The following is a 12,130-nucleotide window of genomic DNA, read 5'->3' on the forward strand; positions in this document are numbered from 1 at the left end:
AGAGAATAACGTATAATTTACAAAATCAACCAGAAAAATTTGATAAGATTTGGAAACCCTACATGGATTCTATTGCTACGACTTTCCGCCCTAGTGTAATGGAGGATTTAGACCAGCTTATGCAAGAAGGGATGCAGTTGCATCAGACATAATCTAAATTCCACCATGGGGCCCAGGATGTTGAATCAGAAAACAACATCATCTAATTTACACTATGGGGCCCAGGGATGCATATGAATCAGTAGACATTATCCAACTTCCACCATGAGGCCCAGAGATTGCAGTTTTCTTTTGTTGGTGGCAGACTGTCAGGAGACCTTGAAGATAATTAAATCATTTGTTCAAAGAGATAAGATCAGAAGTAAACAACTTTTGGGTAATATAAACCTGGTCCCACTGCTGAAGTTTGAGACTCTCCAAGAGGTGGCAACATCTCTCAGCAAGAAGAACTTCAAGAGTCCAGCTAACGTCCCGGTCGAGGGAGGTGGAGAAGCTGCTACCGGCGCCCCGACAACCTACTACAAGTGTACAGTTGTTGCCTCGCTTAGGCAGTTGGGACCAGTCCAGGTATAATTGGGAAGGACTTGCATATTGTAGTGTGAATTCAGCTTTAGATTTAGTAATAAAGACTTGTATAAACTGAACTGCTCTCGGTGTGTGTGTGTGTGTGTGTGTGTGTGTGTGTGTGTGTGTGTGTGTGTGTGTGTGTCTATTTTTTTTTCGGTAGCTGAAACACTGTGACCAATCTAAAATGAACAAAGTGAGAGGTACAAGTTTACCCAAGACACCTAGTTATGGTTTAAGATTATTATGTAAACTGCAATTAATTAATTAAAAGTTATAAGTTTAGTACATAGGCTTTTCTTTTTCTTCCCTACTTTTTTGGAGAGGGAGGTGGGGGGGGGGGGGGAGAAAAATATATAAAAACTATATTCTTTTTGTGTCATAGTTTTTATTATTCTTCTGTTGTGGATACTGTATATGTTTTGACATAAATTAAAAATAAAATTTATTAAAAAAAAAGGCATGCACCAATTTGGAAGAGAAGCTAAAGGTGATAAACTAATATGAAAGAGGCAAAACTTTAAATATTATAGTGCACGTGTCATGGTATCTTATGTTATACAGTATATGATTGACTTATGTCCAAATCTATTTGTGTACCCACTTCCAGAACGTAACCCGGATGCAAGTCAATGCATGGATGTAGTGGGTTGTATAAAAAGTGGCGATGAATCAGCATACAGGGGGGAGACTAAAAACTTGGCTGAATGATGTGCTTACAGCAACCTCACCCTCAATGTCACCAAAACCAAGGAATTTATTTCAGGAAAGGAAAGCCAGAGGTGTATGATCCAGTGATCATTTGAGGATGAGAAGTGGAGAGTATGTGCAAATTTAAATGACTGGGAATCACTCTCTCAGAGGACCTTTCCTGGACCCAACACACTACTGTTATTATGAACAAACATTAGTTTCTACATTCTCAGGAGTTCGGTATGACATTGGAAATGGTAAATTTCTAGATACTGTATGTAGTGGAAAGTGTGCTGACTGGCTGCATCACTATCTAGTATGGGGAAACCAATACCCCTGAGCATGTTCAAGTCAATGGACACACCCCAGGATATCACAGACAAAACCCTCCCCACTATCAAGAACATCTACATGGAAAGCTTCCATCAGAGACCAGCATAAACCATCAAGGATCTACTTCACCCAGGATACGCTCTGTTGTTGCTGATTCCATCAGGAAAGAGGTACAGGAGCCAGAAGACTCGGACCACCAAGTTCAGAAACAGTTGCTACCCCTCCACCATCAGACTCAGACTCATTTAAGGACTCTGACTTTACATGTTATTTATAGCTCAATACTGTATTTTTTTTCTGTATTTGCACAGTTTGTTGACATTTCTATCTTTTATGTATCTTTTCCTTGAATATAGTTTACAATATTGTCAAGTAGAAATTCTGTTTGGCCCGAAGGAAAATAATCTCTGGGTTGTATGTTCTGTCAAGTATGTGCTCTAAAAATAAATTTAAACTTGAAGGGAGCAAACACAGACATGGTAAGCCAGATGGCCTCCTATGTTGTAGTAAGTAAATGTGATTGGTCTTAATGCAGAAATTACAGAATTTAATTCACAAATTATTTTCAAGATATTTTTCACCCTTTTGTTATTTTTATAAATAACAAAACTGTAGTTCAGTTATAATTTTAAACTTTTGCTTAATACTCTGGAAAAAATAATTTTGCCATCCTTTCTGATTTAGAAGAGGCTAATTATGTTTCACATTGCAATGAAAGTATTTCTTAGAGGGTCCCCCATCCACATGAGGGCCTACCCTAGCTGAGATCAAGTTATTCAGCATGCTGCAAGAATTAGATCAGTGATTTCCTGGTCTCTTATTTCTCAGTTTCACAAATGTACAGTCAGCAATTGAACCATCAAGACAGCACTGCCACATAAAACAATAATAATAGGTTGCAGCTGAAAACATTATTCTGCTTCAGTAATAAATTCTCAGAAAATGGTTTCATGTTTCAACTCAAGATAGGGAACAAAAAATATTGGCTGGTGAATTAGAGCAGCAGGAAGTCTGACCTAGTTTGCTTCCCCAATCTGCAAGAACTTGCTCTCAGCCAAAGCTGCAAACATTTGTCTTTCCTTCTCTGCAAAAAAAAAACTTGTTCAAAAGTATAACTTTTGCAGAACAATGAATATGATTGAATATAAATTGAAGAAATGCATACAATCCTTGGCTTTTATTTTAAATAAGCAAATTGGGAGGATTATTTCTCTTCTTTCGATATATACATTTTTAGTTGGATATAATACAAAACACAACATGAATAGGAATATAGTTTTGGCTGAATTCAGATTCATTCTCAGTGAATGCACGGAAAGGGCAGGGATTTCGTATAATGTGATCATTTTTGTATACCTAAAATGGTGCCCACAGTAATCAATTAATCAGTGAACAAAAGATGGATTTAGTTGAAATTTTCAAGTTTATTGATCATCCAATTGTACACCAAAACCTGATGAAACAGCTTTCCACTGAACCTCAGTGATAAAAATATAAAGAGTTACTTTGCCCACCCAACTTTCCTATCCCTAACTTGGCACATTCCCCACCATATTCTTTCCCAAGCACAGTTCCCACCCTTCCTATTCCCCCATCCTCTCTCCCCCCCCCCCCACATTCCCCCATCCTCTCATCCCCCCCACATTCCCCCATCCTCTCTCCCCCCCGACATTCCCCCATCCTCTCTCCCCCCCGACATTCCCCCATCCTCTCTCCCCCCCGACATTCCCCCATCCTCTCTCCCCCCCACATTCCCCCATCCTCTCTCCCCCCCCACATTCCCCCATCCTCTCTCCCCCCCACATTCCCCCATCCTCTCTCCAATCCACATTCCCCCATCCTCTCTCCCCCCCCACATTCCCCCATCCTCTCTCCCCCCCCACATTCCCCCATCATCTCCCCCCCCCACATTCCCCCATCATCTCCCCCCCCCACATTCCCCCATCCTCTCTCCCCCCCACATTCCCCCATCTTCTCTCCCCCCCACATTCCCCCATCCTCTCTCCCCCCACATTCCCCCATCCTCTCTCCCCCCCACATTCCCCCATCCTCTCTCCCCCCCACATTCCCCCATCCTCTCTCCCCCCCACATTCCCCCATCCTCTCTCCCCCCCACATTCCCCCATCCTCCCTCCCCCCCACATTCCCCCATCTCCCCCCCCCACATTCCCCATCCTCTCTCCCCCCCACATTCCCCCATCCTCTCTCCCCCCCACATTCCCCCATCCTCTCTCCCCCCCACATTCCCCCACCTCTCTCCCCCCCACATTCCCCCACCTCTCTCCCCCCCACATTCCCCCATCCTCTCTCCCCCCACATTCCCCCATCCTCTCTCCCCCCCACATTCCCCCATCCTCCCTCCCCCCCACATTCCCCCATCCTCCCTCCCCCCCACATTTCCCCATCCTCCCTCCCCCCCACATTCCCCCATCCTCCCTCCCCCCCACATTCCCCCATCCTCTCTCCCCCCCACATTCCCCCATCCTCTCTCCCCCCCACATTCCCCCATCCTCTCTCCCCCCCACATTCCCCCATCCTCTCTCCCCCCTACATTCCCCCATCCTCTCTCCCCCCCACATTCCCCCATCCTCTCTCCCCCCCACATTCCCCCATCCTCCCTCCCCCCCACATTCCCCCATCCTCCCTCCCCCCACATTCCCCCATCCTCCCTCCCCCCCACATTCCCCCATCCTCCCTCCCCCCCACATTCCCCCATCCTCCCTCCCCCCCACATTCCCCCATCCTCCCTTCCCCCCACATTCCCCCATCCTCCCTCCCCCCCACCTTCCCCCATCCTCCCTCCCCCCCACATTCCCCCATCCTCTCTCCCCCCCACATTCCCCCATCCTCTCTCCCCCCCACATTCCCCCATCTTCTCTCCCCCCCACATTCCCCCATCTTCTCTCCTCCCCACATTCCCTCATCCCCTCCCCCCCACATTCCCTCATCCTCTCTCCCCCCCACATTCCCTCATCCTCTCTCCCCCCTACATTCCCTCATCCTCTCCCCCCCACATTCCCCCATCCTCTCTCCCCCCACATTCCCCCATCCTCCCTCCCCCCCACATTCCCCCATCCTCCCTCCCCCCCACATTCCCCCATCCTCCCTCCCCCCCACATTTCCCCATCCTCCCTCCCCCCCACATTCCCCCATCCTCCCTCCCCCCCACATTCCCCCATCCTCCCTCCCCCCCACATTCCCCCATCCTCTCTCCCCCCCACATTCCCCCATCCTCTCTCCCCCCCACATTCCCCCATCCTCTCTCCCCCCCCACATTCCCCCATCCTCTCTCCCCCCCACATTCCCCCATCCTCTCTCCCCCCCACATTCCCCCATCCTCTCTCCCCCCTACATTCCCCCATCCTCTCTCCCCCCCACATTCCCCCATCCTCCCTCCCCCCCACATTCCCCCATCCTCCCTCCCCCCCACATTCCCCCATCCTCCCTCCCCCCCACATTCCCCCATCCTCCCTCCCCCCACATTCCCCCATCCTCCCTCCCCCCCATTCCCCCATCCTCCCTCCCCCCCACATTCCCCCATCCTCCCTCCCCCCCACATTCCCCCATCCTCCCTCCCCCCACATTCCCCCATCCTCTCTCCCCCCCACATTCCCCCATCCTCTCTCCCCCCCACATTCCCCCATCCTCTCTCCCCCCCACATTCCCCCATCCTCTCCCCCCCACATTCCCCCATCTTCTCTCCCCCCCACATTCCCCCATCTTCTCTCCTCCCCACATTCCCTCATCCCCTCCCCCCCACATTCCCTCATCCTCTCTCCCCCCCCACATTCCCTCATCCTCTCCCCCCCCACATTCCCCCATCCTCTCCCCCCCCACATTCCCCCATCCTCTCCCCCCCCACATTCCCCCATCCTCTCCCCCCCCCACATTCCCCCATCCTCTCCCCCCCCCACATTCCCCCATCCTCTCCCCCCCCACATTCCCCCATCCTCTCTCCCCCCCACATTCCCCCATCCTCTCTCCCCCCCACATTCCCCCATCCTCTCTCCCCCCCACATTCCCCCATCCTCTCTCCCCCCCCACATTCCCCCATCCTCTCTCCCCCCCACATTCCCCCATCCTCTCTCCCCCCCACATTCCCCCATCCTCTCTCCCCCCCACATTCCCCCATCCTCTCTCCCCCCCACATTCCCCCATCCTCTCTCCCCCCCACATTCCCCCATCCTCTCTCCCCCCCACATTCCCCCATCCTCTCTCCCCCCCACATTCCCCCATCCTCTCTCCCCCCCACATTCCCCCATCCTCTCTCCCCCCCACATTCCCCCATCCTCTCCCCCCCCACATTCCCCCATCTTCTCTCCCCCCCACATTCCCCCATCCTCTCCCCCCCACATTCCCCCATCCTCTCCCCCCCCACATTCCCCCATCTTCTCTCCCCCCTACATTCCCTCATCCTCTCCCCCCCACATTCCCCCATCCTCTCTCCTCCCCACATTCCCCCATCCTCTCTCCTCCCCACATTCCCCCATCCCCTCCCCCCCACATTTCCTCATCCTTTCTCCCCCCCCCACATTCCCCCATCCTCTCCCCACAACGGTTTCCCGCATCCCGCATCCCGCCGCCTTTCAACAAGCCATTACTAACCGCCGCTCCACATCAGTCTAGCCAGAAATAAGATGCCCAAATAAGGAAGCGAGCCGCCGGCACCAACCTCGCCCCTGTTCGTATTGGATGGTTGCGGGTGGGGAGCATTGTGTCGGGTCGACGTGCCGCTCACCCTCGCGCTGTGACGCTGACCGGCTCCTAACTGGGCGGGCGCGCGAGCGCGCACGCGCTCCGGCCAACGGTCCGGCGCGCAGCCCCGCGGCTCCTACGCCCTGGTTGGCTGAAGCCACGGCTGTTGCCTCTGAAGTGCCCGGATGGTCTTCCACCAACCAGTTCGGCCGATCGGTGGCTCGCTGGGCCCGGCGACCGATTGAGTGCAGTTCCATGATGTGCCGGCCGCTCGGCTCGGCCGCAAGTTCAGCCGCGTCACCTCTTCGCTCCAGGGTCGGCAGCGCGGCGATGTCCGAGCCACTGCGGGGCTGCCGTCTCTGAGGCTGATGGCAAGCCGCCGGCAGCTGCCTCCTGCACCATGGCGACTCACCCCAGGTAAGGAGCCTTCGGCCAGCTTGCTTCATGATGAGTTGCAGCTGCAAATGTTAGGGGTGGTGAGGGCCATTGAAGTTTGTTGTTCCTTTAGATGTGGTGATTTGTTGGTGTCGGCTGCATCGGATTTTGGTACAAGTTCAGGAGCTTGTCACTTGCATTGGGCTTATGAGCAAAGAAAGAAATTCAATCGGTTTGTAAGAATATGCTGATTTAGCAAAGGGCAAATGTACCAGAGTGAATTTTCATCATTTGCGGTTGCTAATTATGGTAAAATCAATTTTAAGTTTAAATGATCTGATCTAATTTGTAAAATGTAGCCTTATAGTGAAATGCACTTACAAACATTAGTTTTCTCTTCCTTTCCTGAACTAAATGAGAAATTGGTTATGGTTTCATGGAGCCCTCAATATTTTTGATCGAATTAACATCATCATTTTTGATCCAGAGAACTATCCAAAAATGTGTTTGTACTGTACATGTTGAATGATGGAAGACCATTTTGGCGAGGAAAAAGTATTTATCAAGGGTTTAAATAATCATTTAAATTTCACTGAGGATGATATAAAGAGAAAATCTTAATTAAACAAAATATGTATGACTTGTTGAACGACTATTTTGAATATTCCAAACTATTGCATAACCTCCTTCCTGTTCCATGACTTTGGTTCTCATTTCCCTACTTGTGATTAGATCTTCTTGTACTTGTCTCAATTTCAATATTTTTCATTTATTGCTTGCCCGATGTTTCTTGTGTATAAGTTGTCATTAGTTTTTGTTTTAACACTAACTCTTTATTTTAAAGACAAAAACACTAAGATTTTATTAACTGTTAATTGAGTTTTTATACTAATTGTAATGATTGTCAGATGAAGATTGATTTTGTTTTGTGCAGTTTTGAAGTTAGAATAATGTGATTTTTTTTCTCTTCCTCTCCATTGTTATTTTATGTTTAGTTAATTTTGGAAAAAAGAAACAGACCATTCTTGTTCATTTTGCTTAACATCTTTGCAGTTGGCGCAAAGGAGACTTCATCAGGATTGCAAATGTATTCCCAGAAGTGAAAGGACAGTCTGGTAACCCAGTGCTGTCCAGTTCTCTTCTTTTGATTAGTGTTAATTGAACAGACAAACATGTACATATTTTAATCATGCTTCTTAAGAGCAAGATTTAATTTTTATTTTCTTGCACAGTTTAAAAAAACTCAATTTTCAGGTTGTCATTAGAGACAAAGCATTGTAAGCTTCATCTTGAAGTCTTAATTGTACAGAAAAGTTTAATTGACTAAATACAATATGATTCTATGTGTTGCTAAGCCAGATGTTTTCAGCCAAGACTGCTGTGTGGCTGAAATTGTTCATTTGTGTCTGCAAATTAGCTGAGATTTCAACCCTTTTAGTATCCCTACTGTAACAGTGTGCTGTGTATGGCCATAAAATTAAGATTGATATCAGCTGAGATTCCCCTTGGACTTTCCATACTTGAATAATCAATGTATATTTGCTATTATGCTCATTACAACATGTGATGCATGAATTTAGAAAAGCAATTTATGAATACAAAATGTCAGGGGTAAAGGTCTTGGGGCAATGAAATAATTAGACCTCTGTCTATGTCCTGTTATATTCCTGTATGTTCTGTTATGGTTATTGACCCTGTGTTGGTTTTGGTGGTGAAGCTTGCTATGCATTGTAATTGTATGCTCTCCTCTTCCTTTTCAGAGGTCATTGATCACAATAATTTTGTTGAAAAACCCAGTGAAACTTGACCATTGAATGCAATGTTTTGATGGCATTGAAACTTTAATCAAACCTTGAGCACTCACGTCAGAGTTATATTTTAGGTTGGTTTATATAAGAGTATTTTTTTAAAAAACTGGAGCAGGAGTAGTTTGACCTTTGATCCAACTGATGCTACTTTCCTGCTCCCTTCCATTTTCTCCCTTGTGGTTTAAATAACTGTCAGTCTGATTCGAGTTCTGTATATTAATTGTTCCCACTCCCATGAGTGTTTGGGCTGGAAAATTCCAAAGATTCTTAGCCCTCTGAGAGAAGAAATTCATCTTTGGATTAGGTTGAAATGGATGACCCTTTATTCTGAAACTAAAGAGGTCCCTGCCAGTACAGTACAATACCACAGCATGTAGAGTCACTGCCTCACAGGCCTAGAGATCCTGATTTGGTCCTGATCTTGGATGCTGTCTATGTAGGGTTTGCATGTTTTCAAAGATGTGGTTGCAAGGTTAGTTGGCTACTGTAAATTGCCATTTGTGTGTAGATGAGTGGTAGAGTCAGGGGAGAGTTGATGAGAATGTTTGGTGCAAAGTGAGTGGCTGAGGGACTTGTTACTGTGAGCATCTTATTATAACTTGCATTCAGGGAAACATCTTCTCAACATTCACCTGCCAGTCCCTCAAGAATCTTGTACTTTGCATTCTTCTATATTCCAAGGATTTTTGATCAACTTTCATATGTCAACCCTCTAATCTCAGTAATCATCCTACTGAACATTCCCTACACTGCTTCCAATGCAAGTACATCCTTCTGTACGTTATTCCTGTGTCTGTGTGGGTTTTCTGCAGGGGCTTCATTTTCTGCCCACCATTCAAAAAAGCATAGTGGGAGTTGTAGGTCATTTGTGTGTAATTGGGGCAGCACAGGCTCGTGGGCCGAAAGGGCCTATTATCATGCTGAATTTAATCTGAAGGTCAATTATTTTACCCCAGTGGTTTTTAAACTTTATTTTGCTGAGGAGATGATCTTGTGCAAGTATTTTGTTAATTCATCTGCATTGCTACAAATCAGTGTGTTATAGGATTGCATAGGCATATTCTGTGGAATGTGCTATTGTAAAAATTAATTTTATTTGGTAACTAAGCTCTCCAATTGTTACCATTTGGGGTGTACACTTGTGAAAGAGCCCTCTGCTTTTTTTTTATACAGAGAACAATACTGAAACAATATCAGAGTGAAACAAGGGTGGCACGGTTTACGTAGTGGTTAGCATCAGTGATCAGGTCCAGGCTTTGAAATTGGAAAATGCAATATTTACACCGTGGGTTTGTCAGCTACCCATGGCAATTTTATTGTCATCTGATTGTACAAGTACCACCTGACGTAATGGCGTTCTCTGGTCCTCGGTACAAAACATGCAGACACACAACTAAACGTAACACACATACAGAGGAAACAATACATTTTCAGGACAAATATTTTGTCTATACATATAAATTAATATTATTTTGAACGTATGAGAGTTTTGGATGGTTAGTGTGGGCAGTTCCTTCGGTTGTTTAGCATTCTCATTGCCCAAAGGAAGAATGTGTTCCTCAGCCTGGTGGTGCTGTCTCTGATACTCCTGTATCTCTTCCCCTACAAGAGCAGCTGAAAGAAACTGTGTGCAGGGTGAAAAGGGTCCTTAATGATTTTGTGTGCCCTCTTCAGACAACAATCCGGGTAGATCATGTCAATTGTGGGGGTTAGGGAGATTCCATTTATCCTCTCTGCCACTCTTATGGTCCTGTGGATTGACCTCCGATCCATTTCTCTGCAGCTACTGTACATTGTGATACAGTCAGCCAGGAGAGTCTCAAGAGAGCTCCTATAGGAGGTTGACATGATGGGTGGTAGCCTTCCCCTCTTCAGTCTCTCAGGAAGTTCAGTCGTCATTGCACATTCCTGACAAATGAGGAGATGTTGAGTGTCCACAATAGGTCACTAGTTAAGTGAACTCCAAGGAACTTGGTGCTCTTCACTCTCTCCACGACAGAATTGCTGATGTGTAATGGAGGGTGCTCATTCCTGGTCCTCCTGAAGTTCGCTATCATCTCCTTTGTCTAGTTTATGTTGAAACTCGGTTTGATGTTCTTGCAGCACATCATGAGATTTTCCACCTCTTCACTTTAGTGGCGAGCTCTCCACTGGCCACCGTGACAGAGGTGCACCAAAGAAAAGGTACAAGGACTGCCTAAAGAAATCTCTTGGTGCCTGCCACATTGACCACCGCCAGTGGGCTGATAACGCCTCAAACCGTGCATCTTGGCGCCTCACAGTTTGGCGGGCAGCAGCCTCCTTTGAAGAAGACCGCAGAGCCCACCTCACTGACAAAAGGCAAAGGAGGAAAAACCCAACACCCAACCCCAACCAACCAATTTTCCCTTGCAACCGCTGCAATCGTGTCTGCCTGTCCCGCATCGGACTGGTCAGCCACAAACGAGCCTGCAGCTGACGTGGACTTTTTACCCCCTCCATAAATCTTCGTCCGCGAAGCCAAGCCAAAGAAGAAGAAGAAACTTTAGTGTGACTACTATTTTGTCATTTGCCAACTTGATGACACTATTGGAGCTAGATCTAGTGATGCAGTCTTGGGTCAGTTGAGAGAGAGGGAGATTGCTTCTATAGGTGAATTGAAATGGGTCCAGTGTCTCTGGAAGCTGTGCTTTATGTGTTCCATCACCAGACGCTCAAAGCTTTTCATAATGGTGGAGATCAGTGCCACAGGGTGGTAGTCAATGAAGCCTATGATTCTTGCCCTCTTGGGAACTGGGGTGATGATGGCTGTCTTGAACCCTGCAGGAACAATGGACTCCTGCAGTGAGGTATTGAAGATGTCCATGAAGACCTCTGTAAATTGGTCCTTCAGTACCCAACTGCATTATGTTGTCTGGTCATGACCACCTTGGGTTCACCTTGGATAGGGTTCTTCTCACTGAGCTTGTATCCTCCTCTGTGTTTACATGACCTTTGCAGGTGACTGCTTCCCTGAAATAGCTCCAGTCCGTGGTCTCAAAGCAGTCATACAGTGCTGCTGTGGCCTCCAGGCCATGTCCTGATCTCCTTGTGAACTGACCTAGTTTGTTTTGCCAGCAGCCTGTACACCAGGGTGAGCAGGATGAATATGTGATCCGAGTGACCAAGGTGTGGGGGGCGGGGGGTGTGAGTTGCAGCCTTTTATGCACCAGAGCTGTTGGTGTACACCCGATGAGGATGTTCTCTCCTCTCGTGGCAAAGATGACATGCTGTTGAAGTAGTAAGACTATTTTCAGGTTGGTGTGATTGAAATCACCAGCAACAATCATGACACCTTCAGGGTGGGGCTTCACCGATGGAATTGTAAAGTTCCTTCATAGCTTCACCCTCATTAGCCGAATGCTGTAGCAATCAGCATGGCCGAGAATTCCCTGGTCAGGTAGCAGCATCTGCATTTTACCAAAAAGTATTCTGACTCTGTTGAGCAGAAGATCTTCACGACAGAAGGCATTGGTGCCCTCCTTATCGTTGATGTGAGGTATTGTTCTTCTATTTGGCCTCAATGTGGCAGTGGGAATGCTGAGGAAAGGCAGGTCCTGTCAAGCAGGAATGGCGAAGAGAGTTGAAATGAAGTGCCAATGAAAGCTCAAGGTGGCTGCTCTGGATTGAGCACAGATGGTTTG

General features: G+C 47.4%; 1 protein-coding gene and 1 long non-coding RNA gene across 3 annotated transcripts in view; one reads left to right on the forward strand and one right to left on the reverse strand.

Moving 5' to 3' along the window:
* Positions 1-6,351, reverse strand: part of LOC138758105 (uncharacterized) — a 79,257-nt gene extending 72,906 nt beyond the window's left edge. The window contains exon 1 of the long non-coding RNA XR_011354149.1: positions 6,196-6,351. This is a non-coding gene — a long non-coding RNA (uncharacterized lncRNA). The remainder of the gene's footprint in view (positions 1-6,195) is intronic.
* Positions 6,352-6,353: 2 nt separating this feature from the next.
* Positions 6,354-12,130, forward strand: part of LOC138758104 (AF4/FMR2 family member 1-like) — a 192,669-nt gene continuing 186,892 nt past the window's right edge. For both annotated transcript variants that reach the window (XM_069926545.1, XM_069926547.1), the window contains exon 1: positions 6,354-6,702. In XM_069926545.1, coding sequence (XP_069782646.1) covers positions 6,686-6,702 — 17 coding nt within the window. In that variant the 5' untranslated portion in view covers positions 6,354-6,685. The remainder of the gene's footprint in view (positions 6,703-12,130) is intronic.

This window comes from Narcine bancroftii, chromosome 3, assembly GCF_036971445.1.
Source record: "Narcine bancroftii isolate sNarBan1 chromosome 3, sNarBan1.hap1, whole genome shotgun sequence".
Taxonomy (NCBI): Eukaryota; Metazoa; Chordata; class Chondrichthyes; order Torpediniformes; family Narcinidae; genus Narcine; species Narcine bancroftii.